The sequence below is a fragment of the Labrus bergylta genome, chromosome 19 (assembly GCF_963930695.1).
Source record: "Labrus bergylta chromosome 19, fLabBer1.1, whole genome shotgun sequence".
In the NCBI taxonomy this organism is placed as follows: Eukaryota; Metazoa; Chordata; class Actinopteri; order Labriformes; family Labridae; genus Labrus; species Labrus bergylta.
Window position 1 is genome coordinate 3,450,741 of NC_089213.1, and position 26,652 is coordinate 3,477,392.

The window sequence follows — 26,652 nt, forward strand, 5'->3', positions numbered from 1 at the left end:
ATATGATAATAATTGGATTTAAAAGGTTTAGAAACAAAAGTACCGATATGTATAAATCCAGATAAAATACCTCACAACGTTTTGTTTATGTCATCACCAACAAAGATCATTTTCATTCCTTATGAAACTGATGACAATAAAGGGCTCTTTTAAAAATAAAATCATCTTACATATCTCTGATCTGCTGTTTTTTTTTTCTGTAAAAATTATTGTAAGGTTCGTAAGTGATACTTCAGCCTATAGCAGCCATATATAGGTGGACTAGAGGTCATTAATATAATTAAAGGCAGGGTTGGTAATTTTCTCCAGATACACTTTTTAAGATTTTGGTTGAAGTTGTCTTTAGGTCCTGACAGAAATGAATAACTCCTGTGCTCTGAAAAAGGAACAAAGTAAATCAGTCTTCTCTTTTGTGTATTTAAAGGTTTCCATGGACTTTGTCTCCAGACCAATAAAACCATGAGAACATTTAGTATCACAGCTACAACTCAGCGTAGATCATGGACCAGCATGGATGGTGACAAATCAATAAACAAAACTTAAAAGTCCAAGCAGCTACACGTCACATCCTGGAGTGTTTTAAAAACTTTAGAGTGGAACTAGTTTAAGAAAGGATCCACTGAGCTTAAAGTCTGAATACTGTCTCAGGCTGACATACGGGTTAAGTTTGACATTGGATCATCTAAACTGCTCTCCTGTGTGACTCCATGTACACTGGTTAACATGGTCAGGTAAGAAGATGAAGCATCCATAAGGCGCTCTGATCACAGCATAAAACTTATCAGACTGTAAGTGTGAATGTTGAGAATTTCAAATCCTTTTCTTTCGGATGCATGTTCAGATGACTGATGTAAGACGAGGACAAACATCATTAGTGTTGTCAATATTAATGTGATCCCATTTACCTTGGCAAAGAATGCCATCTAGTGACACAACAGACACAGGGGCCTCGTGTTAATTGGTACACATGGACATAAACTTAAAGCTCCTGTGAGTGGGTTTTAGCTGCTTATCAAGCAGACTTTAAATAACAAGGATGTCTCTGTATGAGCTACAAAAGCAGACGAGTTATTTTAAAGCCTGTCAACACAGGGTGTGTGTCAAGATGAGGCAATTCATAATATGCTGCCCAAACAGCCTTCTTTCATTTTTCCACACCAAATATTCATTTTGAGTTGCATGTTCCATGTTAGTCCACAGGGGGGCGCCAAAATCAACACAACCCAACAGTTCCTTTAACAGGGCATGAAGACAAAACACACCAGCTTTATAATGGGCATAAAATACCATTTTTATTACTTTGCACATTAACACAAGAATTCCCTGCAGGCTAAAAAAAAAAAAAAAAAAAAAATAAGTATTTGAATTTGTCACATAATAGCAATAACAGCAATTGAATGGCCCTCTGCTGGGGGGCGGAGCTAGAACATAACCCTGCCCTCTCACGACTGGTTAGAAAGGGTTCCGTTCATTTTCACAGAGTGGGAAAAGGTTCCAACTCTGATTCTATTGCTATCAGACGATCACACACACAGCTTCAGAGACCACTAGCAGAAACAAAAAGAAACAGAGCAGAGCTATAACAACCCCCCCACCCCCCTCCCCCTGAAAACAAGAACTGAAAAAAAGGAAAATAAAATACACAATACACATGTCAAATTACAAATCGGTTAAGATATAACAATATATCAAAGTGAGAGGAATTGAAAAATAATTCATGCTCTCTTTCTATTGGGGCACAGAAAGAAATATGGATCTTTTTTTTTTCTTTTAAAAAAGGTTAAAAAGAGGTAATCCTGCTCCGCTTTATGCTGAGGACCCCGGCACAAAGAGGAAGTGCATTTGTGAGGGGTCAGCAGAGTTGCCATGGAGACAGGAGAGCCCCCTGCCAGGAGGTGTGTGGCCACAGTTACAAACCAGGAGCGAGGAGACTTAAGTGGATGCTCCCTTCAGTAACCTGGGGAAGGAGGGAAGGGGGTCGGGTCTTTAACGAGGGTCCGTGTTTGAAGAAAGTACCTCGTTTGAATCTGAACACGACGCAAAGATCCGACTCCCTCCCCTCGCAGAACAAAACCAAATCAGTGTACCTCCCAAAATTACTGACTTTTGTGTAGGAATCTTTAAAATGAGTCTTGGAGAGACTGAACAGATATTGCTAGCCTAAAACAGTCCCACTAAATTCATAAACATTTACCCCCTAAAAAAAAAAAAAAAAAAAAAAAAAAAAAAAAGCGTTTATATTTTTTCTCTCATAATAAATATGATTCAAAAAGTTTTTTTTTTTCTTGTTTTTTTTCCAAAAAGGACAATACTCTGGCATGCAGGCGAGCAAAGTCTACATTTTGTTACTTGAAAGAAAAATTGTCTACAGCCTACATAACTATTCCACCAAATGCACATTCCCACTGATTGATACAAGCAAATAAAAGGAACTAAAAAGTTACAAAAATAAAAAAAGTACAGAGACACGATAGTAAGAGTAGACCAACAACCACAATGAGTAGAATTATAGCTTTGTTTTTCCACATTTGAAAATTACAACTGGGTCAATATTGCTTTGCCATGTTACAAACAGGGAGTGATCGTTTATCAGACTGGAGTTTAAGGATCCAATATAGTAAAAGATTTAAAAAATCAAATCAGTCCCCGTTTAGAGATGCCAGATGAATGTTCAATTACAGCTGACTTGGCTTGTTCAAACTAGTGCATGTTTTTAAAATCCGATCCGCCCTTTTTTTTTTTTAAAAAACACAATCTTATTGCATGCAATGCCTGGACAACACCCCCTTCAATCCGCCCCACCCCCCCTCCCCCAACCAGCCCTCCATGTTTCCTGCCAACGCCATCGCCAACGCCCACGCCTCCAACAGGCGGGTGCTCAAACTCATTCATAGTAAACCTGCTGCTTTACGGGTGGTTTATTACAAAAGCGTTTTCACTGAGCTGTCCCCCCCTGATGAGGCGTGCACGTCGACCTCTCCTCCAAACCCTCCCGTCCCGTCTCGACCCGACCCATCCTGCGTTTTTACCGATCGCAACACCAGGGGGCGCTACGCCTGCCAGCTGTCGCCGTAACAGGCTGCTGAGTGTTTGCACAGGGGGTCCAAGGGCAGTGCTTATGCTTATTTTTCAATTCCTTTAATCCAGTGTTAAAAATGCATATAAATGTGAAACAAACACGGTCAAATAGCTTTCAGAGACTTTAAGATGGGTATACCTCAAATACACACAGAGTAATAGAAACCGTTTTTTTTTTGTTAAAAAGTCTAAAAATTCAACTCATTGCCAATCGCAAAACCGCTTTAAACAAATCCATTAAATCTAGGTTCAGTCTGATTTCGATCCCTGATTGTCTCCATCTATCGGATCTTCCTCCAGCCGACGCCAGCTGAGCGATGATCGCAGCGGCAGATCTCGAGTGCTACACTATGACCTTCAACCTGCTGCTAGATTTAACTCACATTCCCAACGAGAAAGCATGAATTCCTCCGTCCTGGGGCCTAACTTCTCCTCCTCCTTCTCACCATGAACCCAAATGCTACAAAATGAAATGCTCCAAACCCAAAGCTCTACCCCCTTTAACCTGCAGCTCGACAACTGAAGTCTATTCCTGAATCGCACTAGTAACTATAGAACTGGCTTCGCTGGCCAACCGTAAAATTTCATCACAATAGTAACAACATTGACAACAACGAGAACAACAACATCAATGGTAAACTACTAATCCTAAACAACAGCTCTTTTTTTTTTTTTTAAGATAACCACAAAACATCTTATATTAAACTTTTACAAATCTGCTTTGTTGATTCGTATGTATAAATGCATAAAGGTAAGAGAGATTGAGAGTGCCCTCTGTTGCTTGCCTAGCGTCCCGGGTCAGTGCAATGAATTGGCCAGTTAGCAAAGGAGACCTCCAAAAAAAAAAAAAAAAAAACACAAAAAAAAACTACATTGGTTTCCGGCCCTTGAAACTACTTTTTAAAAAGAAAAAAAAAAATCAACAAATTAAAGCAACGTCCAGCAGTTTCATCATAAAATCTTTCAGATAATCAGGTCCAAAGAAAATTAAAGATCCTGCTTTTTCACACACAGAAAGAATGGCTGATAAGACCGTACTCCGTGTTGCTATGCCTTCAGAACAGGTCCCAATGCTGAGCCAGTCACCGGCCCGACCGCGGTTACTACTGCTACACATCAGACCTGAACTCACTTAATACTTGAAATGGATTCAATTACTTTGATTTGATGAGATTTTTTTGTTTTTCCATGTTTCAGGCACAAAAGGAGTGCAAATCCCTTCATTGTAGCATTAGCATCACGCTAACACACGTGTAATTCAAAGCACTTCAATTAATAAGTGATTCAGGACTGCTACAAATACCCACACCAGCCTCTGGGAGGCCTGTTTTTAAGTCATATGTCTCAAAGTTGCTCTATAGATGTAAATATATGCTTATATGTACTGTATGTGTGAATATAAAAACAACAAATCTGAGGCATTTACAGCAGTTATCTCCTTGATTTCCCTTTACAATTCAGTGGCCTGCCATGAAACACACGTGCGCACACGAACACACTCTCATACAGCAGAACATGTATATACAGAGACACACACACATTCACACACTCACATAAAGACTTGGGTGTTCTTCGCTAAGATGGGAGGAAAGTAGTAATGGGCATGACACCCAGGTCACCTCGCTTGTAAAAGACGGTAAAAGGAGAAAAGGTTAAAACACACGCTCATAAAAAGGAAAATATATATATATATGTATATATATATCATTCTCAAAAGGTCGACTCCCCCTCCATCTCTTTCCTGTAGAGTTCCCTCCCCGCCACCCAATAAACCCAAGACCTTGTGACAGATTTTGCCCAAAAGGGCGTTGAGGTAAAAGTAGAGAAGAGTCCTGCTTAGCTGGGAGAGCTAAAGAGCTGCGCTGACACAAGTTGTGCCAATCCACTCCCTTGCTCAGTGTATATTACAAACACAAGAGTGCAGACATTCAAATAGAAAAAAAAAAAAAAAAAAACTCAAAATAATGGCTCAACTTGTAGTATGTGTGTGTGTGTGTATGGTTTTGTTTTTGTTTCTTCTTTTTTGTGCATTGGAAACCTCTCAGGGCTCGCAGTGCTGGATTGCTGGTTTGAGAGGCGGCTCTGTTTTGGGAACGCTGGTTGGAGATTGTTCCTGGAAAACAAACAAAACAAAACAAAAAAAAAAAACCTGCCGGACGTAGAAGACGCAGCAGATTTCCCCCCGTCCAAAGAGCCGCTTTGGTGCAGATTCAGAAAATGTAGAATGAGTGATGAAGAGAAAAGGAACAGGCTACAAAAAGAGAGAGAGAGGTGGGAGAAGAAGATGAAGAGAGAGAGAGACAGAGAGAGAGAGAGAATGGCAAATAAGAGATAAACAGACAGAGAGAAAAGGGAATCCGCGGGTGGACTGGCTGACGTGCTCGCTAGCTCAGGCGAAGTACATGGTGTGCTGAGTATCATAGTGGATCTGAACTGCCTTTGCCAGCGCCTGAGGGTCCCGGCCGTTGCTTTGGCCCGACACGTGGCTGCCTTCAGCGCTGCAAGAAAAGAGAGAGAGAGAGAGAGAGAGAGGAGGGTTTACTTTGAGAGGTCATGGAGGGTGAAGGGAGGAAACTAAAACGAGCCGCTAGCTTCACGCCTCTGGAAACACACGGGCCTCTGTTGACCTGTAGTCAGTCCTGATAGCTTTCACTGCTGTCTCCAACATATTTCAATTATTACCGTTGAAGAGGAGGAGTTTTAAAAACCTCAAAATGCCAAACCCACTGTCACGTCCCTGGTTTGATTCTAGCCAGAGACTCTTAAACTGTACAGTGTTCCTCTCCTATCAATGCGTTTAAATACAGAGTTTAAGATACAAGTCGAACTGCACACATCCAGAATCATCCCCACCTGTCGTGGTCTTTGTCGACCAGGTGATAGCGGGCTCTGAAAGCCACCAGCCGGGCGTAGTAGGCCGGTGCTGGGATGGAGACGGAGCGCGTGCAGCGGACGTAGGTGTGGCACAGCTGGTAGGTGAGGAGCTGCAGTTCATCGGCAGTGAAACAGTTGTCATCCCACAGGACGTGGTAGTGGGAGGGACGACTGGTTCCCTGAAGGAATGAAAAACAAAAACATGATGTTATATGTCAGCATTTGATAAAGTGCAGTTACCGTGGTGACATAAATGAGATTTACTGATTTCAGATTAACACACAAGCTGAAAAACGTGCAAGTCTTGCAAGTGTGTGACATTTTTGTCAGATGGTTTGTATACTTCATAGTCCCTGATTAAACACATTGGCTGGTCTGGATAAAAGAAGTGGATGAAGCCTCCAGGTCTGAAAAGTGAAGCTGATGCAGAAGGGCCTTACACCTGCATTCTATCCAGCGGCCAACAGGGGGCAACTTCACTGGCTGGAAAAAGGAGTTTTTATTTTATTTTTAAATGGCCTTACCTTCAAGCTTTCTGGAACACTGCATGATGTTCATAGATTCATTTATGGTCTCACTTAAGAGTGAAACAGTCAGTAAAGCAGTGCATGTGTGTGGCTGCCTTGTGACTGACAAGTTGTTTCCACGGCAACCACAGCAAAGCTTTGCACCCTCATTTCCAAATATGGCCACACGCAGCTCCAAAAATGCAGCGATTGCAAAAATGTTGAAGAAGTCAAGGCCTCCAAATAAAAGTCCTCAAAGTAACGAGGGATACCACTGAAGCTTCATCGCGTCCTACCTAAAATCTATGGGACTGACTTGATGAACCAGCCTTTCATTTTCATTTAAAACATTTCCTATTTGGACACAGGGATTCGTTTAAGTGCAGCCTGAAACCCCTGCAGTGCGTGAGCTAAGATAAGAGGCGGTTACTGCAATGTGAACAAACCACTGCAAGCCATTTTTAAATAACAGCCAATCCAGTGGGTCCAAGAAGTATCTGAGTGATGCTGTTACTGTCATAAAGCATCATCAGCAGTAACCTCAGGACAAAAATGTAAAGAATCTGGTGAAATAATGTATTGAAATAACCTCTACTTTGTGTGAAAATGTGCCAAATCCATTCTCTAAATACCAAAAAAGGCGTGGAGAACTGAAGTGACCTCAGCATTAAGGAGGGTCCCCTTACATCTATTAAAGAGCTGAAACACTTACTCTGTTACATAGCATCTGTTAAACATTTAATTGTGTATCCCTTACCTGAATCCCAGCATGGCTGCACAGGTAGAAATCAAACTCGGACGGGTGTGTGATGGTGCTGTCCACCGTGGTGCCAGCTGGAACATTACCGCTCTTCCCAACCTGCAGGATTTGATCAACGAGATAACCGTTTTTAGAGCCACGCAGTGAAGCGTTTCAGCATTAAAAAAAGAAAAACACCTGTTGATTTCCAGACACCATAGCGGTGTGAACTCTCACTGACCCGCTCGGCTTTGTCGGAGCAGAAGAGACGGGTGTGGTGACGTTTCTGAACCACGATGTAAGTAATGCCCGGCCTGTAATCCTCCTCCAGGCTGATACAGGCCTTCCTGATGGCTATCAGCTCCGGCCACGCTACCTGGAAACACACACAAGAAAGAGACACACACACTTAAAACAGCTCCTTTACAACATTTATTTTCTATTTTCAAAGCTGCCTTTCATACTTGTTGGATCGCTCTTGGGATTTGCACACCGAGATGACAAATACACGGCACAAATCAGCTTCTACAGACAACAAGAGGTCAACTAGTAAAGCCTCTCACCTGCTTCATTTGTCCCTCTGACACTCCCCCACGATAGTAGATGATCCGCGTGGGCTTGAAGCGCGTCGACTTGTAGAACTGGATGAGAAGCTCCCGCACCATGTTGGTCAAATCTTGGATCACCTCCTGGCTGAAGAGCTGCTCCTAAAAGAGATAAAAACAACGACAACTGATTTAGACTCAAGAAGGGGGAAGTTTTTGAATAAAAAAGGGGAAGAAAACTTTTTTCTATACAACTACGAGCACTAAAAATTGCTAGGACAATTTCTGGTATTTCATATAAATATTGCAGGACTGATAACTTTCACACATTAACAGTATATCAACAATATTTAAAAGTAAGTTAAGTTTGCCATTACCTGGGGGGTTGGTGTTACCTGGGACAAATCTTGTCTGGACGTCTGGACTCGAACCGTGGCGCAGTAGCGGCTCGGGTGGCCGTCCATGCTGCCGACTACCGCTGCGATGGACGGCTTTTTCCCATCACCCGCTGGAGGATGGGTGACATCTGCACCCAGGAAGATGACCGGCTGCTGGAACACAGAGGGCCTGAACCCAGAACAGGATGCACAGAAAAAAAAAAAAATAACAGGAAATTTATACTCAGATCCAAATATCATGACACAAAGGATATAAAGATTCACAGGATTAAAGCACCAGACGGATGATTTTCCAGGAACAGCTTCATTTATATGTAAATTATGCAGATCACTACAGCGACTTGGACTGCTCCTGACCACATGATTACGAAAGCATTTTAACGACAAGCAAGCATTCCAGACTCTGGACTGAAACTTAAGACAGTAACTAAATCAGTTCTGACCTCTGATGAGGCACCAGGACGTTGTTGATTCCTCCCAGCTTGGCGTTGATCTTGAGGCACAGGTTGGAGAGGGTCTGCGGGGATGTCTTCACTACGTTCTTCACCTGCACACACTGGGTCGCCATGCCGAGCAGAGTGTCGCCCACGCGCTTCACTTCAGCTGGAGACCGGAAATTAAAATGAACATCAATGCCGACCTCTCGTATCTCATGAGGAGAAATAACCTCTACCCTGAGCAATAAATGCACTGTAATGAATTTCACTTTCTCACCATAGACGGGTGTTTTTCCAGGCAGGATGACCACGATCAGCTGCAGGCCCACGTAAGACATCTTCAGGTGTTTGAACATGGGCTCCACGCTGTCAGCTCCTTGGGCGTATTTACAGAAACATGGCTGGCCCTGAATGGGCATCCCAGCATCCTTGGAGATCTTTCGCAGCTGGTCGGTGAAGCTCCTTTTTTGAAACGCATGAAAAGCAAAGTCAGAAATCAGCAGGACAAGAAGACAACATCCAACTAATACCGAGACATCCCAAGGTGTGCAAAGCATCTCTGTGGAGTGGGTTGTTTGCATGCTAACATTTGCTGGTTCTGCAATGATTTGGTCAGAAACTTATGGACTGAACCTGTTAAAATGAATATGGTCAGACCAGAGGGTTAATTAAAAAAATGAAGGGCAGTGAACAAAAAAAAAAAAAAAGCTAATTTCGCCTTTAAGAGGACAAAAGTGGATACAGGCAGAAACAGCAGAGCAATAGGGATGTGTTTGTTATGCAAAATGAGGCTGTGATCTTTTTGATTCTAAATGATGATCATACCTTGTGTTTCAATCAACTAATTCTGAGTATCTAGTACCTAACCTATGGACATTCAGTGGGTTCATTTCTCTCAGAAACGGAGGGTATCGGGAAGGGACGGTGACAACAATACTGTGTTTGTCAGAATAACTAAAATAGCCCCGAGCATGCTGTAATCTCATGTTTTAATTGAGCTGCAGGTATTGTCTTAACATTTCAGCCTTGGTTTCATATCTTGGTGCTGATTATTTCCCTCTTAGTTGAGTTAGTTGATATTGGCACTCAAAGATTGGCACTAAAAATGTCAACCTCATGTTGGTGCTGGAGGAAAAGAATCAGGGGATCCCCAAAGCATCATGATAAATTATTTTAAACACGGCCGCACTCTTTAAAGAACTTCATGTCCTGAGAGACGTCCTGATAGCGTGGCCTTAAAGAAAACAACATGTGTATAACCTCCTTTAGCCTCTGCCTTGCTCGGCCCCCTTTACCCTGGTCATTTGAACGAGCGTTTCTGGGACAAGCCTCACAGACAAAAACAATGGATGCCGTGACTCACTTGAGCAGGTCCTCCCTGCACTGTTTCTGCGGAGCGAAGCAGGCCACGGCCCAGACCTTGATCTCGATGCCGGCGTAGAACTGCTTCCCTCTCATGTCCCACACGCCCTGGTTGGGCGTGGCCACGGTCTTATTCTGCGGAGAGAGTCCCTAACCTCTTAGTCAACCTTTCGGTTCAATGAGCCGACACAAAAGATACAACACCCCAACACACATTTGGATTTTTATACCTCAAGCAGCGTTTTCTTTACGCACTATAAGGCTTCAAACTTCTACATTCACATGATGATCTGTGCAGCAAGATATACTGTGCATCAATTATAAAACCTGCGCAAGTAATGCAACATCAGCATTGTGGGACGTATCTAGAGGAGACAAGCGCTCTGTTTTCATGCTGCGTTTACAGCCTCCTGTATCAGGAGATCAACAGAGCGGTTCATCTACTCACAGGCGCATCATTAGGCGAGTGCTCCTACACTCAGTGTGGTTGTGAATACTGATTCAAAAAGGGCCGTGGCTTTCAATTAAGTTAACAAGATTTTCCAAATGCCATTAAGAGCCTTTATTCTTCTACACAAGAGCACACAATGAACTGCTTCAGAGCGGCATGCGAAGCAAAGTAAGAGCCTCACCGTCTCATTAAGATTGTCATCCAATTAATCAAATTTATAGAATTTGAAAACATTATTAAAAGTGCATTCATTTAAAAACATAATCAGTGCATATCACTCAAAACACACAGCTGGTTCCCATCTCATGCTGGATGTACATTTTTTAATACTATGATGCAACTGCATGAACGTAAACAACATTAAAATGAACAACGTGTGCATTTCATTCATGCTGAACGATCACAGAGAGAGCTTTGAGTCTACATTTAAGGGCATTTCACTGGAAGCCGATTAGACTCAATATCCCAGCAGGCAAGTGGTAAAGCCTTTCAGAGAGAGCGGGAGTGCTGCGATAGCATCTTGTGTAAATTAGCAGACGTATACTTCAGAAAGCCAATGTGGGATTTGAGCCTTGTTCTGGGCACAAAAGTGCTTTTTTTTTTTTTTTTTTTTGAGGCAACAATCTGCTCTGAAATAAGGCTGGCAGCAAACTCTGAAACAATTTCCCCCACAGGGATTATTAAAGTTTCATCTGATCATAGCAGAGTCATTGAACGCTGCTTCTGAATGGTGTGTTGTATTCCAGCACCTTTAGTTTCTATATTAACCTTTTTAATGTCAGATGAGGGATTAAGTCACAGTCACTCCCCCCGGGCTTTTAAAGAGACTCTTTTAAGGTTTTACTTTAATGCTGGGTTTCATCTTTCTCCTGTTGGCAGCACATCTATACACACACACAACCCTGGAATCCCAAATCAGCCTCTTACACCGGACATGCGAGCACAACTTTCTCCTCTGTGTGCAAGCTTGATGCAAATAGTTACCTTCCAGATCTTTACTACTCTGCACGCACCGACAAATGACATCTCTATAAACGGCTGATTTGAGATTCATAGGGTGAGTCTCTGCAGTCTGCAAATGTTTGCCTCTGCTTGCTCATTTCCTCCTCTGACACAGCCACAACGTCGTAGGGTGTGAGTGAAGAGAACAAGTGTTTAAAAAGATGCAGACGGCAGAGACCCACCTCACGGTTGTCACAGAGGGGAAGATCCAGGTCTCACAGGTCAATAGAAAAGGTAATTATGGTCAACCATTCATGTTGTCACAACTTCAGAATCAGGTTTTATTGCCAAGTACACTTAGATTTTTTTTTTTTTTTACTTAAATAATAGAAGCAGTAAACTTTGTAGGACTCACTACAGGACAAATCCATCTACAGCTCAGACTGGCACAATCTGAGGTGTTGGTGATTCTGTAGACATCCCCCCCCCTCCATTCTGTGTTTGTTTCTTTATTTTTCTACTAATAATATCCTCAATTCAATAAATGATATGAAAAACATTTTTTTACTCAACAAAAAGAGAGACTCTTCTGGATAATGTCACAAACCTACAGGCTTAAAATATAGACACAATTTTTGTCTTTTTTTGGGTAAAACCTGGATGTCCCCTCATTGTCCTCGCATTCCCTCTGTGATGCTACCCGACCCCTGTGTGTTCCCAAACATGCATGCATGCATCCCCAGAGTGCGGCCCCCCTTTCCCACTACTCACCCTGCCACAGTCCCGCCCTGTGTCTGTGCTCACGCGGCCCCCGTACTGAAGCATGGGCGCTGGGAGCACACGACCCGTCACCTCGGTCATGTCATTGTGCACGACGATGCCAAACTCTTTCAGGTAAGGGTCCGGACCCCCGACCATGCTGTTACTTTTCACCTGGGAAAGAAAAAGAAAGAGGGGAAGGAGTTAAATAAAGAAAATCACAAGAAAGAACACAAGAAAGTTGATTTTTTTCTTTTTCTAATTCATTATTTAGAGAAAACCGAGTACATAGAAGCTGCACAAGCGAAAACTAACACAAGGAGAGCTGGTTCAGTTGCTTTTCTTACTCCCACCCCAAGAGGGAAACAGCACTCACCAGTCTGCTGATTTCTTCCTGTCTGTCGGGGGCGGAGCGAGCTGTAGCTTTGATCATGGTGGATGTCTGGTTGTCCGTCAGCTTCTTGATACAGCGCTGGCCTGCGACTATGTTACAGACCTACAGAAGGACACAAGGCGTTATATATATTTTTTTAAATGTATCACACAGAAGAAAAACACAAAGAAATTCAAGGTTGTTTTTGCCTAAAGGTTGCCTTAACCTAAAATAAAGAAATGTTATTTATTCATCAACAGTCTCTTCCTCACCTCCAGGGGAAGGTAGGTGTGCTTCTGTTCCTGCCCTACTTGCAGGCACGGTAAATGTGGATACTTGAGCTGCAGATTGTACTTCTGCTTGAAATACTGAGCAACTGTGCACTCCATGGCTTGGCCGTTCTCTAGCTGTAAGGGGAACCTGTGAACAAATGGAAAATGTGGGCGAAGCAGGCATACGGTCCACACAGGGAAATAAAACAAAAAGGGAAAACATGACTAGAGCTGCATTAACTGGATGTTTACAAGGTTTTGCACGCTTTTGGCTTTCTTTTTTGGAGCATTACACAACACATGCAAGGTGGCCTTCGTTGACATATAAGGGGAATAAACGTGAAGGAATTTTTTTACTCACGTTTGGTGGCTGGCAGGTCGGCGCGTTACGTTGCACACACGGTACTTCCTCTTCATTTGACCACAGTGTGTGACCTCAACTTTCAAGCCTGTTAAAAAAGAAAAAAGAAAAAGAAAGTTGCAAAATCATGCAAGACGTGGCGCCATTTCCACCAACAGATAGACATTTCATTGATCCTGAGGGAGAAAAGCGCCTGCATATTCAAATATTCTGACATCTATAAATTAAGTGAGTTGGAATTTTGACTCTTAGTTTCTCTTCTGTTGTTTTCAGGCCAAGATAAAGATAAACGCTGACAAGGCTGCCAATTGTTCCAAGTGTTTTTGCACTCTGAAGTTGTGAATATGTCACAGCTTGTTTTAAAAAAAAAAAAAAAAAAAAAAAAAAAAAAGACTCCAAAGGGAGAAAACGCAAAGCTCACAAGTATCTCTTGACTTAAATATGCAATAGAAATTCTGGTTCAAAGTGAGCGTTCAAAATCTGTAAAGAGCCACCAGCGCCTGCAAGGTGTTTTTAAAGTGTTACTTTGTAGTGACGGAAGTGAGGACAAATAGACTGAAGAAGCTCTTAGGCAGTATTTTATAGCATTAAAAAAAAACAAAAAAACAACTGTATTTGAATAAAGCATGGTTCTAACAATGAAAAGCATTATACATTATATATTATAATGCTTGATAGTCGACAGCAAGGACAAAATCTTCAGTTAGCCTGAGGTTAAGGATGAGTGTTCAGCGTGTGTGTAGATAAAGCTGAGTGTGCAGAGGGCATATACAGCATCAGTTTGTTTTAAGAGTGGGTGTAGATTCTTCAGTTCTTACACACTGCTTCAAAACAAACATGCATGTGCTCTGTCTGCAGGCCCACACGTTCATCTCATCGCCGTGGTGAAGCAGGTACAGCGGTGAGTCACAGAAGTTGTGTATACGCTGTGTGCATGTTTGTTAATCTCAGCTGTTCAAGATTTCTGATGTATACTTGAGAGTCCTGCTGGTGCTGGAGCACTCACCTCTTATTTCCTTTGTGAATTTGACACGCTGCGAGTCGGTCAGTGGTTTGGTCTGTTCGTTGATGTTCTGTATATCCAGCACCTCGCACATGAACTCGATCACAGGCTGAGCACGGTAGAAGGCTGTGGCTGACACTGAGGGGTGAGAATACACATTCAAAATCATTTGCAGTGCAATCCCATGAATCAGCAAATATAAGAAAGCCATATATGACTGGATCACTGGCAGCCTCTCTATCCAAACTGTGTGATACAGCGGTGACCAAGTGACCCCCAAATTTCACAATAAAAGGTGGCGATGCCTTCAAACCTTTTCAAAATATTCACATGCTTCTTGGTGAGCTTTCTCCTGACGTTATGACGATCTCCACACATTAATTTGATCCTTTAACCACTTGTTTCTATTTCTTTTTACTGCTCTTACCTTCTTATTGCTGTTATCTTTTGATTTGCTTTTAGCTCTTTTAGTTTCTTGCATCTTTTTAAATCTTTGCTCCTCTTGGTCTCAGCTCGTGTTGTTGGGTTCTTGTTTTGCCTGATGGTTCTTGTGATGGTTCTTGTGATGGTCGGGTTATATCTGTCTGTTGGGTATCGTGCACTTTGGGTTCTTTTCTGTTGAATTGTATTGAATTATTTGTAGTATTTTGCATTTGTTATGTTCTTGCTGTTGGGGTTAGTTTGGTTTAGTTTGTTCTTGTTTTTGCTGTTTGTCAAAGCACTTTGTAAACCTGTGTTTTTAAAAAAGGTGCTATATAAATAAAGTTATTATTATTATTATTATTATTATATTAATTGTCCTTATCTTTCTCCTCCGCCTTTTTGCCTTTGGCACATTCTGCATTAAGGTGCCTGTTCACTAGCTTGCACAGCTGTTAGCATCTGGGGCTAGAGACTGACAGAAAGGTCAACTTGGATTACATTGTATTGTTGTTGTATTCACATACTAACCAGTTAAACAAGCATATTATGTTTTAGCAATTGTGTTCCAAGTCTTAAGCTTGTTCACACACGTTCCTCACAGTGAGAGACAATCCCTGTCGGACGGGAGGAGAGAACTTTTGCCTTAAAATCAATGCTTTGTGTAGTTCGACATGTTTATTATATCAATGGAAGAACGGAGAAGAACAAACTGGTGAACAGAAAACATAATTTAACTATTTCCTGTAGGCATGGAGATTGCACCGCTTACATGCATACAGTCATATGGTCCAAGTATTTCAACATCACCACCTTCTTCTTCTTGCTCAAGGTGAATTATCCTGAATCTTTCCTGCAGCTGTCTCACATAAGCCCACCACTATTTCACACACTAGGGTGCTGACTGATTTGTTGATGTTTTAAAAATGATGTCTTCCATGAAAATGAAATCAACTAAAGACAGTCAGCTGCTTGGGTCCGGGTCTCACCATCGATGTTGAGCATCATGTTCCACATGGCAGGACGGACAGACTGATGGAAACCAAACCACACCTCCCTGCCTCCGCCCAGAGGATGGTAGTAGCCTTCTGGGGGGGAGAAAAATGAACGCCCCACAGGAGTATACCTGAGTGCAAAACAAAGCAGAAGAAGAAAAAAAAATAGAGATTAATATAGATTCATGAATTAAACAAGAATACATTTCTTACAACCACTAGATTTAGATTCTTAGAGACTTAAATAATCAGACACTTGCACAAGAAATTAAAGTTCAAAGGTCATGTTTTATGTTCAATACAAAAATGAATGTTTGACACACAGGGGTTTAAAATGTAACGTATGTGTCTGAAAAGGTTTGGACCAAAGTAAATAACCCAAAATATTAATTTAATGGTGTTCAATTAATCTGTTTTTCTCTCATAATGAAGTCCTACAATTCTGTTCGACGTAAAGAGGAGGAAACAATGTGAGTAGGTGTCAACAAACAGCTTCAAGTCCGATTAGACACACACGTGCTGACGGGCAGTGCACAGAGGCAATGCACAGGATATATACAGTATGTCCTGTTTGAAACAGTCCTAATCAAAGTCCACAGCATGTTACATTCATTCAGGGATGGACACAAACATATGAGGCTTGCATTGCCCTGAGGTTCAGCTGTAACAGCTCTATGCAACAAAAGCTGCTGTTCCTGTGTGACTCACCGAACATCTTAATTATGTTTTGTAATACGGTTTGATCAGGAAGACGCACGACAGCAGGAAATTAAATAATACTGACAAATAAAAGCTGAAAAGCAATAACTGTCAACAGATGCAGGTGGTGTGTTTGTGAGAGGAGCGGGGGAGGGGGAGGGGGAGGGGGAGGGGGGGGGGGGAGTGTCTGTACCTCATGGAGGGCAGGTGCCGCGTTATGACATCCAGAGCCTGAACCGAGTCCTCGGGGACCTCGTTCAGGTGGCCTGACAGAGCCTCCAGCAGCATCTGAAGACTGACCACAGACACCCACTGCAAGGACACCTTAAACGTCTGATCTTTCCCCTCGCCGGGCAGAGTCACCTCCAGGTCCACCTAGAGAGAGAGAGAGAGAGAGAGAGAGAGAGAGAGAGAGAGAAACAAAAGATGAGGCGAGGATAAAAGATCGAAGACCTGGAGACAGGGAGCTTATGGCAATAATCACCAAAAACCAAAGTGGACTGAAGAAGAGCAACATCGAATTAACTCTTGATGACTTCTTTGTAAAGACGACAAAAGGGTTTGGAACATTTAACCCTGAAGACGCTTTATACAGCTTAAACTGATTTTTAGCACTGTTTTCTGTAATTATTTTCAAATCTTCATGTTGATAGTAAAACATCCTAATTCCCAGGGAGAACACACCAATTGCAGGCACATTTTTCCTTGTGTGTTGAAGGATAATTTAGTCATTTAATTAATTATTACTTACACAAAACTCCTGCTCATGAGGTCTGTAACGGCATGCATTCAAAAGCCAGCAGAGGCAGCCTTGATGTAGCTCAGCTGTACTTCTACACCCAAATAATGAAGAACACACATTTGGCTGAACCTCCCAAAATGTCCCTGTCCTTCCTCAACACCCAAATTTGGAGATGCCCCTTTTCATCTTAGGAAATGGAGCTACTATTAACCCTAACTCGACAAGCAACGGCAGAGATCACAGGTCACAACTAGGCCGTGTTTAGTTCTCTGGTCCGTAAACTAAGACAAATAAGTGCGCTGATGAAATAAAGAACAGCACATTTGAACTCTGCTGCTCGGCTCCACCTCTGAGACACAGAACATCTGCAACAACTCCAGGTGTTTTTCACATTATAAACCTATCTCCAATAGACAGAGACAGGAAATTGGCAAACAATCCCTGAAATTCCAATAAAACTTGATCAGGCTTCTTTTTTTTTTATATTCCAACATCAACACTCGTTGTCAGATCGTGTCTGTAATGCAACAGGAGGATAAAAAACATTTAAAATTCCTGACTGCAAGATCATTTCTGCGCAGAATGCAATAAACAGAAGAAGTAAAGAAATGTGAGAGCAGTGAATTGTCTTGGGGTTAGACCTGCACAGAATTCAGTACTGGTCTCAAATTCCTCTTATAGATTTCAGAATGACACGAACTCACAATGTAATCTACTAAACCATTACTTACATGTCGCCTTCCTCCTAAAACATCAACAAATCACTGGGGCTGCTTTCTTATATTCAAACCATGCCAAAAAACCTTTAGCACATTGTTTTTGTGCACGATTGATTTGTGTGCATGCTGATGAAACAGAAACACTAACCCTGTCCCTCCCGATTGGCAGTGGATGTGCTGTGTACATGTTCCTCTTCCCGTCGTAGCCAGGCTGCCGGTCTCCAAAGATCTGCATCTTGAAGTGCCGCACCATGGTGTCCACCACCTCCCTAGAAGTGAACAGAGACAACAAGATGAAGAGGCAAAAACAAAACGCACAAAACAAAACCTCCTCTCAAAATTAATCTCCCATCCCCATGTGTGTTCTTGAGTAGATTCTTTTTACCTGTTGACCCTCCGAGGCCGTTTCTCAGGCTTGATGTCGATATCATAGTGATAGACATCAATCTTGGGAATCTGCACCTGGAAGTGGTTGGCAAGGAGCCGGATGGGTTTCCCCACCGTGCCAAGGCCGGGACGCCGTGGAGGCTGAAACAGAGAGGTTGGTGCGGGCGGGCCTGCAGAGAGAGAGAGAGAGAGAGAAGTGAATATACTGAAATATGCTTTGACAGTTACTAGGAGTTTAAAATAAAGGTTTAATTCACACATGCACTTCTGGAACTTTCTAGAAGTAGCCTGCCCCTGTCTTCAAATCTTCCAGAGTTTCTCTTTGATACAAGTCCCTGACATCAGGAGACTTTTCCTCTCAGAGAAAGTGTACGTGTATAGGAGGGTGTCATGGGGAGGCAAGCCATAAAAAGAAAGCAGCAGAAGTTGCTGACGAGGCAGCAGAGGTCTAATGCCAGGATGACTGTTTCTGCCTCAATATCAATGCTACGGGAAATCGGACGTATTCACAGAATCAACAAACGAGTGGAAAAGAACACACCGAGTATGAAGCGGTTTCATTATGATGACACTGGGCACTTGGTATAAACGTCACCAACCAACTCCCACCGCCTTGCAGTGAATTTTTCTTTCACTTTCAAATTCACTTCTTGTGGAACTATAACTAAAGGGCATGGCTGGACTAAGCCAGAAAAAAAGTTGGGGCAAAAATCTGGCCATGCATGTGTGGAAAAAGCTAAATAACGTATTTAATGATTATTGTTTTAAGATATATTTTGGGGTTTTTGTGCCATTTTTTGGGGGGACAGGACAGTGGATAGAGTTTGAAATTGGGGTAAGAGAGAGCGGGGGAATAGCATGCGGGAAAGGACTCGAACCCAGGCCGCCCTCTTCAAGGACTACAGCCTCTGGGTGCGCAAACTAACCATGCAGCAACCGGCGCCCCTTTCGATTCTTTAAACGAGTTCTACAATGAGATTTTGTGAATTCTCCCACAGTACAAACCCAAATCGATTCAGGGGGTGAGGGACTGAGACACGAGGATGATGATCATGAAATCATCACGTCGATCCAGATCAATGAAGTTACACACACGCCTATCACTCAGTTTTTACATGTTTTTGTGATGTACCAGTTCATACATATATATATTTTTTTTTTTTACTGAAATTGTTTCATATCATCATTTCAAGTTCATTTAAATATTTATTAATTTCCTCCTTCCAGAGATTACTGAGTTTCCCTTAATGCTGTTACCCTCCATTAAATACTCCAGCTCTAATCTAAGCATGCTTGGCATTTCCCTCAATGGGAACAAAGGTTGGGACAGAGTGCATGTGTCCTCATCCTTGCATTCAATGTCAAATGTAAAGATGAACGTCCGCGACGCAACGCCAAGCTTGTTCCAAACCGTCTCATCAGTGACAACCTGCTTGAATGCACTGAAATGGCCTCGCGTACCCACAAACACAATTCGATTGATCCGTAACTCTGCCCCCTGACCTCCATGGGTCAACAAGGGGCTGGCAAAACAATGACCCCCCAATTATCCATCGGCCCGCCCCCAGCTCCACCCAGACGCACAAGGGCGCCCACCCCTCACGCTGAGACAAAGAGCGAGCTCCTCTCAGACAGACAGCAGCAGGGCCATGTGGGGGGGGTGGGGGGGAGCCACACACAGTCTGGGATTACCGTTACAAGCATGCACCACATGCACACTTTTATACGGTGTGTGCACGTTCATGAGCGCAGGTACCTTTCAAACATGGAGGACAGGACACACCTTGATGCTCAAGTGATCAGTGAAAAAAAAAAAGCACATATACCATACATGCTGACAACTGCAGGCTTAATCCTGCAGCAGGTGAACACATTACTCACTATCTCACTAAATTACAATTGGAGGACAAAGGCGGTTTGATGCCTGCTTCATCTCCCCTGCTCGATCTGTCGTCTTGGGCTGCTATAAATAATTCTATATGCGAGAACATCATCGGAGGAAAAAGATGCAGTCAATCTTTTCTTATATCTTCTGGGAAAGAAGACAAAGCATGCACAAAAGACTGAGAGCATAAATAATAAAAAAAAAAAAGAAGGCAGAATGTACACAGAAAGTTAAAATAATATTGTGTTGGTGGTATCGAAGGAGGCTTGGAGGAGGGTGCTCGCTGCTTTTGTCAACTGACAGCTAGGGGACTGCGGGGGTCCTCCTGAACTCCATGCACCCACACACGCTCCAGTTAGCAAGTGAAGCGCGAGAGCACGGACAATTAGGAACCTCCCCATCGCTTCCTAACATGCCCTCATCTACCCTGGGCCCCAAATCGTCTCCCCATCTCCCCCTTCTCCCCACTACTCCTTCTTCTTGTCGTCCTCCATGGCCATGCACACAGCTTGAGAACAACCATCCATGTTCTCCACATCAGTATGATCATGTTAAAGCTCTCATTCCAAGCCATGTGTGATTGTCTCCGTCACGACTTGTACTAAAAATCATCAGATGATTCATTCCACTTTGTCCTACTGGCCCCGTTACCGATGGCAACAACAAGCGTACAAAGTATTCTGAGCCTGGCTGAAAGATGAACATTGTGTGTAACACAAGCAAAAGTTAAGCATTTCAAGTGCACAAGTTATTCAGATGTGTGCGTTTAATGCTGATGATGAGTATTAGACGCTTCAAAAGCACATGTTTGTCTTCTACATGCTCAGGGACGGACATGATATTTAAAACTCAACATTACACCAGAAAAGTATGATCTAAAAATCGACACACAGCGCAGTGTGAGCCTTGTGTGCCTGATCACATCAACGTAAAAAGGGATAAAATACATGCTGCAAAGCTTTATACAGGTTATCTTCAGGGTTCATCGAGTTAATTTTAAAACTTCTACAAACCGGTTTGATACCCACTTCACGGCAAAGAAACCCGTGAAGAGCGTCAACTGTTTGTTTATCTTTAATGATTCAGACTTCAGTCTCAGCCTGATGTCAAAACAGAACCAGTGAGCTCAGTAGTGCGGATGGATTCAAAAGGTATGGACACATTTGGTTTATATAAAAGAAAAAAGAAATGTGAAAAAATATTTGAAACAGACTTTATCCGGAATATATCTGTTTAGAAAAAAATGGAAAAATAAAACTCAATGGAGACGCAGATGCTAGAGAACATTTGGCAAACAATTACTTAAACAAAAAATGTAAATTATCTGAACTTATTATTACATTTATCGCAGCAGTTTGAGATCACTCTTGTAAGTATGCTGGAAGGGGTCAGCGGGGACTTTTAAGGCATTGAATTATTTATCAAGCAGCCCTCAATCAATATCAAAATAATTTAATAACTCCCATCACTGCCCACAACGGGCGAGAGAAAAGACTTAAGACTTTTATTAAATCCCAAGGCTTGTTTGAAGGATCTAAATTCAATGTCTTTAAGACGTTGCATCCCTGCAGATACCGCAGTGGACTGGTTTGTCTGACTGTGTACACGGGTTTCTATTTTTTTTTTTCCCTCCTTCCTCTGCTCGCTGCAAGCACCGGCAGGTACAACAGAAACCGTTTCACTCGATGTGCGAGAGGCACAGCGAGTGCGAGCTCTTCCTCTTCCACTTTGACCAAAAACAGAGCTGCAACTATATTTAGGCTCCTCAGCTGCTACACTACTACACTTAGAAATGTGAGGGTCTCATCGTGAAAGGCCTCAACCCGCCGTCTGCCAATCGAAGTTAACACCACCGACAACCACAAGCTGCACAGTCTTTAAATGATCAGAGTCTGGCTGCAACTAACGATTAGTTTTCCATTTATGTGACCACTTTCTGGATTGGTGGATTCATTAGTTAGTGTGTGATGTCAAAGTTGACGTCTTAAATCAGATATTTCTTGCCTAACAGCCGAAGGATGATATTGTTTACAACCAAATAAGACAAAAGAAATGAACCGACGAGCCGGAGTGAGGAAGCGCGAGTCTAAAATGATTATTTTATAAGGAAAGCAGACGCAGTTTAACATTCTGCCGATGAACTTGTGGAAAAAACAGACCATTTGTTTCAGCCCTGAATGAGTTTCTAACTTGTAATATCCAATTAGACTGGGTTCATGTTTTTCTTTCTCCATTAAGCAATCGTCTCAGATTGGTTTTAATGTGCAACCAAACACAAAAATGACTGAAATGACTGATGATTAGGTCTCTAATTGTTAGCATCACAAGTGAAAGTCTGCCAAGCCACCAGCACATGGTGACTTCTTCAATCGTCTAATTATCAAACTTGTCAGTATTTTTGTGAGAAAGAACGATTATTTTTGGACCGACGGCAAATCAAGAGACGAGAGATCAAGAAGCGATTAACAAATAAAAATGGTCATGCTGTGAAAAAAAATAAGCAACGAGAGTTATACGTGTTGTAATTTGGGGGTAAATCAAGGTTTAGTTCTGCCACTATGACGAGAGAAACTTGGCCTCCATTACTTCTACTGATGACCTGACCTGGACTAGACCAGCCATGGAGCACAGAGGAGCAACAGCAATCAAATATGATTAAAATCAACCGTTTCCAATGCAAGGGAAAAGCTCCACACAACCCTCAAGACGGCGTAACATCACAAAAAACTAATTAAAAAAAACCAGCTTACAATATGTCAAGCTACAAGACACCGTCGCTTAATGGCTTTTATCATTTTTTGATATATCAAACCCCGTCTGGCAGCACTGTCATGCATTATTGAGGAATACAGAATTCACAAACCGAGGATTCCTCTTTATTCTGTTTCACAGACAAACTCATTAATAAAACATTTCAATTAGAGCTATAAATCACATGAAATAGACCCTCCAGACTCGTCAAACGTTGCATTTATTTTAGACTTTAATTTAAACAACCTGTCGAGCAAGCTTCCTCCACGGGTTTTTAATGCTTCTGCTCCAAGTGACACAGAGCCGCGTCTACTTTGAGTCACAGAGGAAGTGAAATTAGCTTTTTTTTTTTTTTTCCTGGCGCAGAAAATGACAAGACGCAGTGGAGGCCAAGTGGAGTGTTCCAGCTCCTCGTGTAGTCCTGGTGAGTTTGTCTGTTTGGACAACCCGCACGCTTATTAAGCAACACAGCAAAGTACAAATAACGTCAGCAGTGTGTGTGCTTCAAACTGAGCTGAATTTACTCTGTTTACTCACAGCTTTGAAGCACAGGGGGCACGTGTAGCTTTCTCACATTTGCAAGGAAGTGTATGCCACTCGTGCACTGTAGGTTAGTAAGGCCATGCGTGTCCCATGGTTACCACAGGCAGAGAGACAGCCGGGCTTAAGCTAAGCATGAGGATGAGAAGGCTTGGCCGATTGATGAGTCAGAGGCAAGCAGCGCTGAGCAGGGAGCGCGCAGACGCCCACACCTGCAAATCACCTGGATTAAAGGTAAACTACGCTGGACTACTGTGGGAATGGCTGACGCACTGCTCAGAAAGACGACGTCTTCCTTTCAGCGCAGGGGGAGAACAATTCTTAAACAGTTCCTCAGGAGCCACTGATTTCAGCTTTTAACCTGTCTGCTAGGGTTTAGCAATTTGCATTCACTCACACCTCTGCAGTGAATGTTTGGCAGCACCACGCAGACGGATGCATTACCCCAAACTGGCAGTACAGCTGTTTGTTTAAATCACACACACACACTGAATCTGTGCGTTTATAAGTCATACAGAGGTTTACATCAAACACTCAAATTTAACCAGGACATTGAATTCTTTCTTTTTATTTTTCCATGCATGTTTTTAACCCTTTTATCCCTCCACCTCTCGATATGAATAATCACAAAGTTGAGTCACATATTTCAGGGCAACGATGACTAACACATGTATCGAGTATGTTGTGAAATATCAAATTAACTGGAAAGTGTTGACATTGTGAGTTATTTTTAAAGGATACAATCCTCAAACCAGAGGACTTAAAATATTGTTTTGTTTTTTAACTCTTGTAGGGCAGCAAACTGAATTTGATTTCGAGGATGTCAGCTTGGACTTTAGGACAAATTGGATGACAAATTGATTGACCAAAACAAGAAGAAAAAAGGATAAACAGAGCGCTCTAAAATCAAATGAGTTGCAGTTGTAGTTGTGTGGCTCAAAAACAGATATTTGTGCCTTCTCTGTGTTAATCAAGGCATTAGTGCCGACTGCTTTGACAAAACTTCAACGGCTGCATCGTACACCCGTTAGGAAAGGATAAACCGGATGCATGAGGACACCACAGGTCTACAACCTCTGGGAGTGAAGTCCAACTACACTGAGGTAAAAGCAAAAAAAGTGCAAATTTAGGAAGAAATCACCTACAGCTGGTTCAGAGGCGGTTGATGAATGCAATCCGAACACTCTGCCCTCAAGAGGAATGTTACGTCCTATCTATATTGGCAGTTTGTTATCAGCTTTAAAAAAAAATACAGCAATACAGTGTGGTTGTTGTTGCATCACTTTTATGCTTTCAGAGTGGAACTGAAAACAACTGTTGAATATATTTCAGAAAGTTGCAGTGTAAGTCGGTACGAGGGTTAAAGGGTCTGATGTTGGCGCTCAACATGAATTTGACTGTTCGGCTGTTTAACATGTCTGCATTAAAAAAGGCAAACGTGCATCCACACACTCCACTTTGCAACGTTAACATGCTACTCCATCCTGCACACAGCACCGTCTTCTACAATCATTTAACGGCTTGCACTGATTAGTGTGATCATGGAGGCTCACACACACACATACACACCTGTGGATGGTCTCCAAAACATTCCCCAGGACCCTCACATAGCACCATGCATCTGTTTTAACACACATCCAGAGCTGCTGCTGCTGCTGCTGCTGAGTGTGTTCCCTCCTTAAATAATGCATCCACCACCTTTTGTCTCAACTAAAGCATGTGGGCAAATCTGGAGATTTTCTCTGCAAGCTGATATCAATCACTCATGCCCTTTTTAAAAACGCATTCCGAAATAAAAATTAAAAACTGTTTGACTCATGGGGGGGGGGGGGGGGGGGAGAAAAATGGAGTTAAACACACATTTTCCATGTTGTGACGATACAGATGCATTGCACTGGTGGGTGTATAGGTGTGTGGCTGATGTTTCTCCCCCCCAACCCCCCACATCAAATCGCTGCATCGCTGCAAAGTAAGTGCCTTTGTTATCATATAGCAGATGAATTGTATGGAGCTGGCCCTTGCAGATGTGATCGATACCAGCGCCATCCATCCCCGCTGTGCTCCCGGAGAGGCATTAAAACCCAGCCACGAAAATACGCACCAGCAGCCAGTAAACATGTGTTTTTACTGGCGTTTTATTTATGTTTTTTTTTTTTTTCCCCTATCCATCGCTGTCATCTTGGTGGAGGGCAGCCCCCCGAAGAGACGCACTGTTCCCGATGGCGATGGTACAAACGTACATGGTTTAAAGCAGCGACAACAAGGAATCGACACACAGGTGGGGATCGTTTCAGCAAATTTCGACCGGATTGTTTTTGGCGTAATGTTGCAGATTGTAGTCGAGGTAATGTGGTGAAAGAAGTGGAGAGAAAAACACACATGAACGTAAACACACCACGACGCGGAAGGAAGGAGGAAGGAAAGGTCCTAGTTAAATCCCCACACACACACACACACACACTCACACGCACACACACACACACAATGCCAGCCCCGACACGACGAGCTTCGCGTAAATAAAACCGCGCAGACATTTCTGGAGACCCGATAAAACCCACAAAAACAAAAACAAGAACCGAGTCTCCCGCTCGATGTGAACACATAAACGTAAAAAAATAGCGTACACACACACACACACACACACGGGCTGGGCCTCGGGTTTGTTTTCCCGTCAGCTCGCCGAGGCCTCGCTGCAGCCGCGGCCCCCAGTGAAGCGACGCATTTGCGCACACTCGCCCCGCACACGGCTCCCCTGTTCCCTTGTGTTACTCACCGGGTCCGAGCGCTTCCATGGCCGAGGCCTCTCTCTCCGTCTCTGTCCCGGCCTGGCGGCTCCGTACCGAGGCTGAAATTGGGGGCGGTATCGCGAAGCTGAAAAGTGGCTAATTTAAGAAAAGGGGAATATAGATAGGTGCGTGGATGACTGCTGACTGTACTGACTGACCTGAGCCTCCACTGCTGCTTGCTGGTTCTGGGGATTTGTAAGTGCGCATGCGCCAGTTAGAAGCTGTGGACACCGTTGTGCGCATGCGTAATTTTTTTTTTTTCCTGAACCGCACTTAGTTTAGTTTAGTTTAGTTTAGTTTAGTTTATAATATAATTACTTTATTGATCCCAAACTGGGAAATCCAAACACACAATATGAGTAAAAAAAACACAATATTAGTAAATATAAAACACAATATAATATTAAATACAAAGTAAATAAGTCCTAAAAATATAAAAACTAAGAATGTGAATATATACAACCAGGATTTAACTAAGCATTACTAGTCTTAAATATGAAAGATTAAATATGGAAGCTTGAATGTAAATGTGCAAAAACAGAGTTGTAAATGGACAGTATTGACATAAGTTAAAGTGCATGAGTATAATAAGCAGAAACTATACAATATAACGGCGAGTAGACAGACA

The 26,652-nt window shown here is 42.6% G+C and overlaps 1 protein-coding gene across 4 annotated transcripts; it reads right to left on the minus strand.

Moving 5' to 3' along the window:
- Positions 1 to 1,266: 1,266 nt before the first annotated feature.
- On the minus strand, positions 1,267 to 26,204 carry ago4 (argonaute RISC component 4). 4 transcript variants are annotated; one of them, XM_065948081.1, is made up of 19 exons: positions 26,012 to 26,204; positions 18,061 to 18,232; positions 17,824 to 17,944; positions 16,408 to 16,589; positions 15,510 to 15,646; positions 14,104 to 14,238; positions 13,098 to 13,185; positions 12,737 to 12,884; positions 12,468 to 12,587; positions 12,104 to 12,265; positions 9,941 to 10,074; positions 8,855 to 9,039; positions 8,584 to 8,743; positions 8,138 to 8,309; positions 7,761 to 7,904; positions 7,439 to 7,573; positions 7,216 to 7,317; positions 5,932 to 6,131; positions 1,267 to 5,576 (listed from the first exon to the last, which is right to left on the minus strand). In XM_065948081.1, exons 1-19 carry the CDS (start codon positions 26,028 to 26,030, stop codon positions 5,468 to 5,470), a joined length of 2,625 nt encoding a protein of 874 aa, XP_065804153.1. In that variant the 5' UTR covers positions 26,031 to 26,204; the 3' UTR covers positions 1,267 to 5,467. The 4 variants fall into 4 exon arrangements, with proteins under 4 accessions (XP_065804153.1, XP_020510815.1, XP_065804151.1 ...); XM_020655159.3 differs by having other exon boundaries at positions 8,120 to 8,309; XM_065948079.1 differs by having other exon boundaries at positions 9,941 to 10,089.
- Between the last annotated feature and the right edge of the window lie 448 nt (positions 26,205 to 26,652).

Excerpts from the sequence above, each read along its gene's own strand:
- ago4 (XM_020655158.3), bottom strand. Across the intron at positions 9,040-9,940 it reads TGCAGGGAGGACCTGCTCAA|GAGCTTCACCGACCAGCTGC; the intron begins GTGAGTCACGGC and ends GTTTCAAAAAAG. Across the intron at positions 8,744-8,854 it reads TGGAAAAACACCCGTCTATG|CTGAAGTGAAGCGCGTGGGC; the intron begins GTGAGAAAGTGA and ends TCCGGTCTCCAG.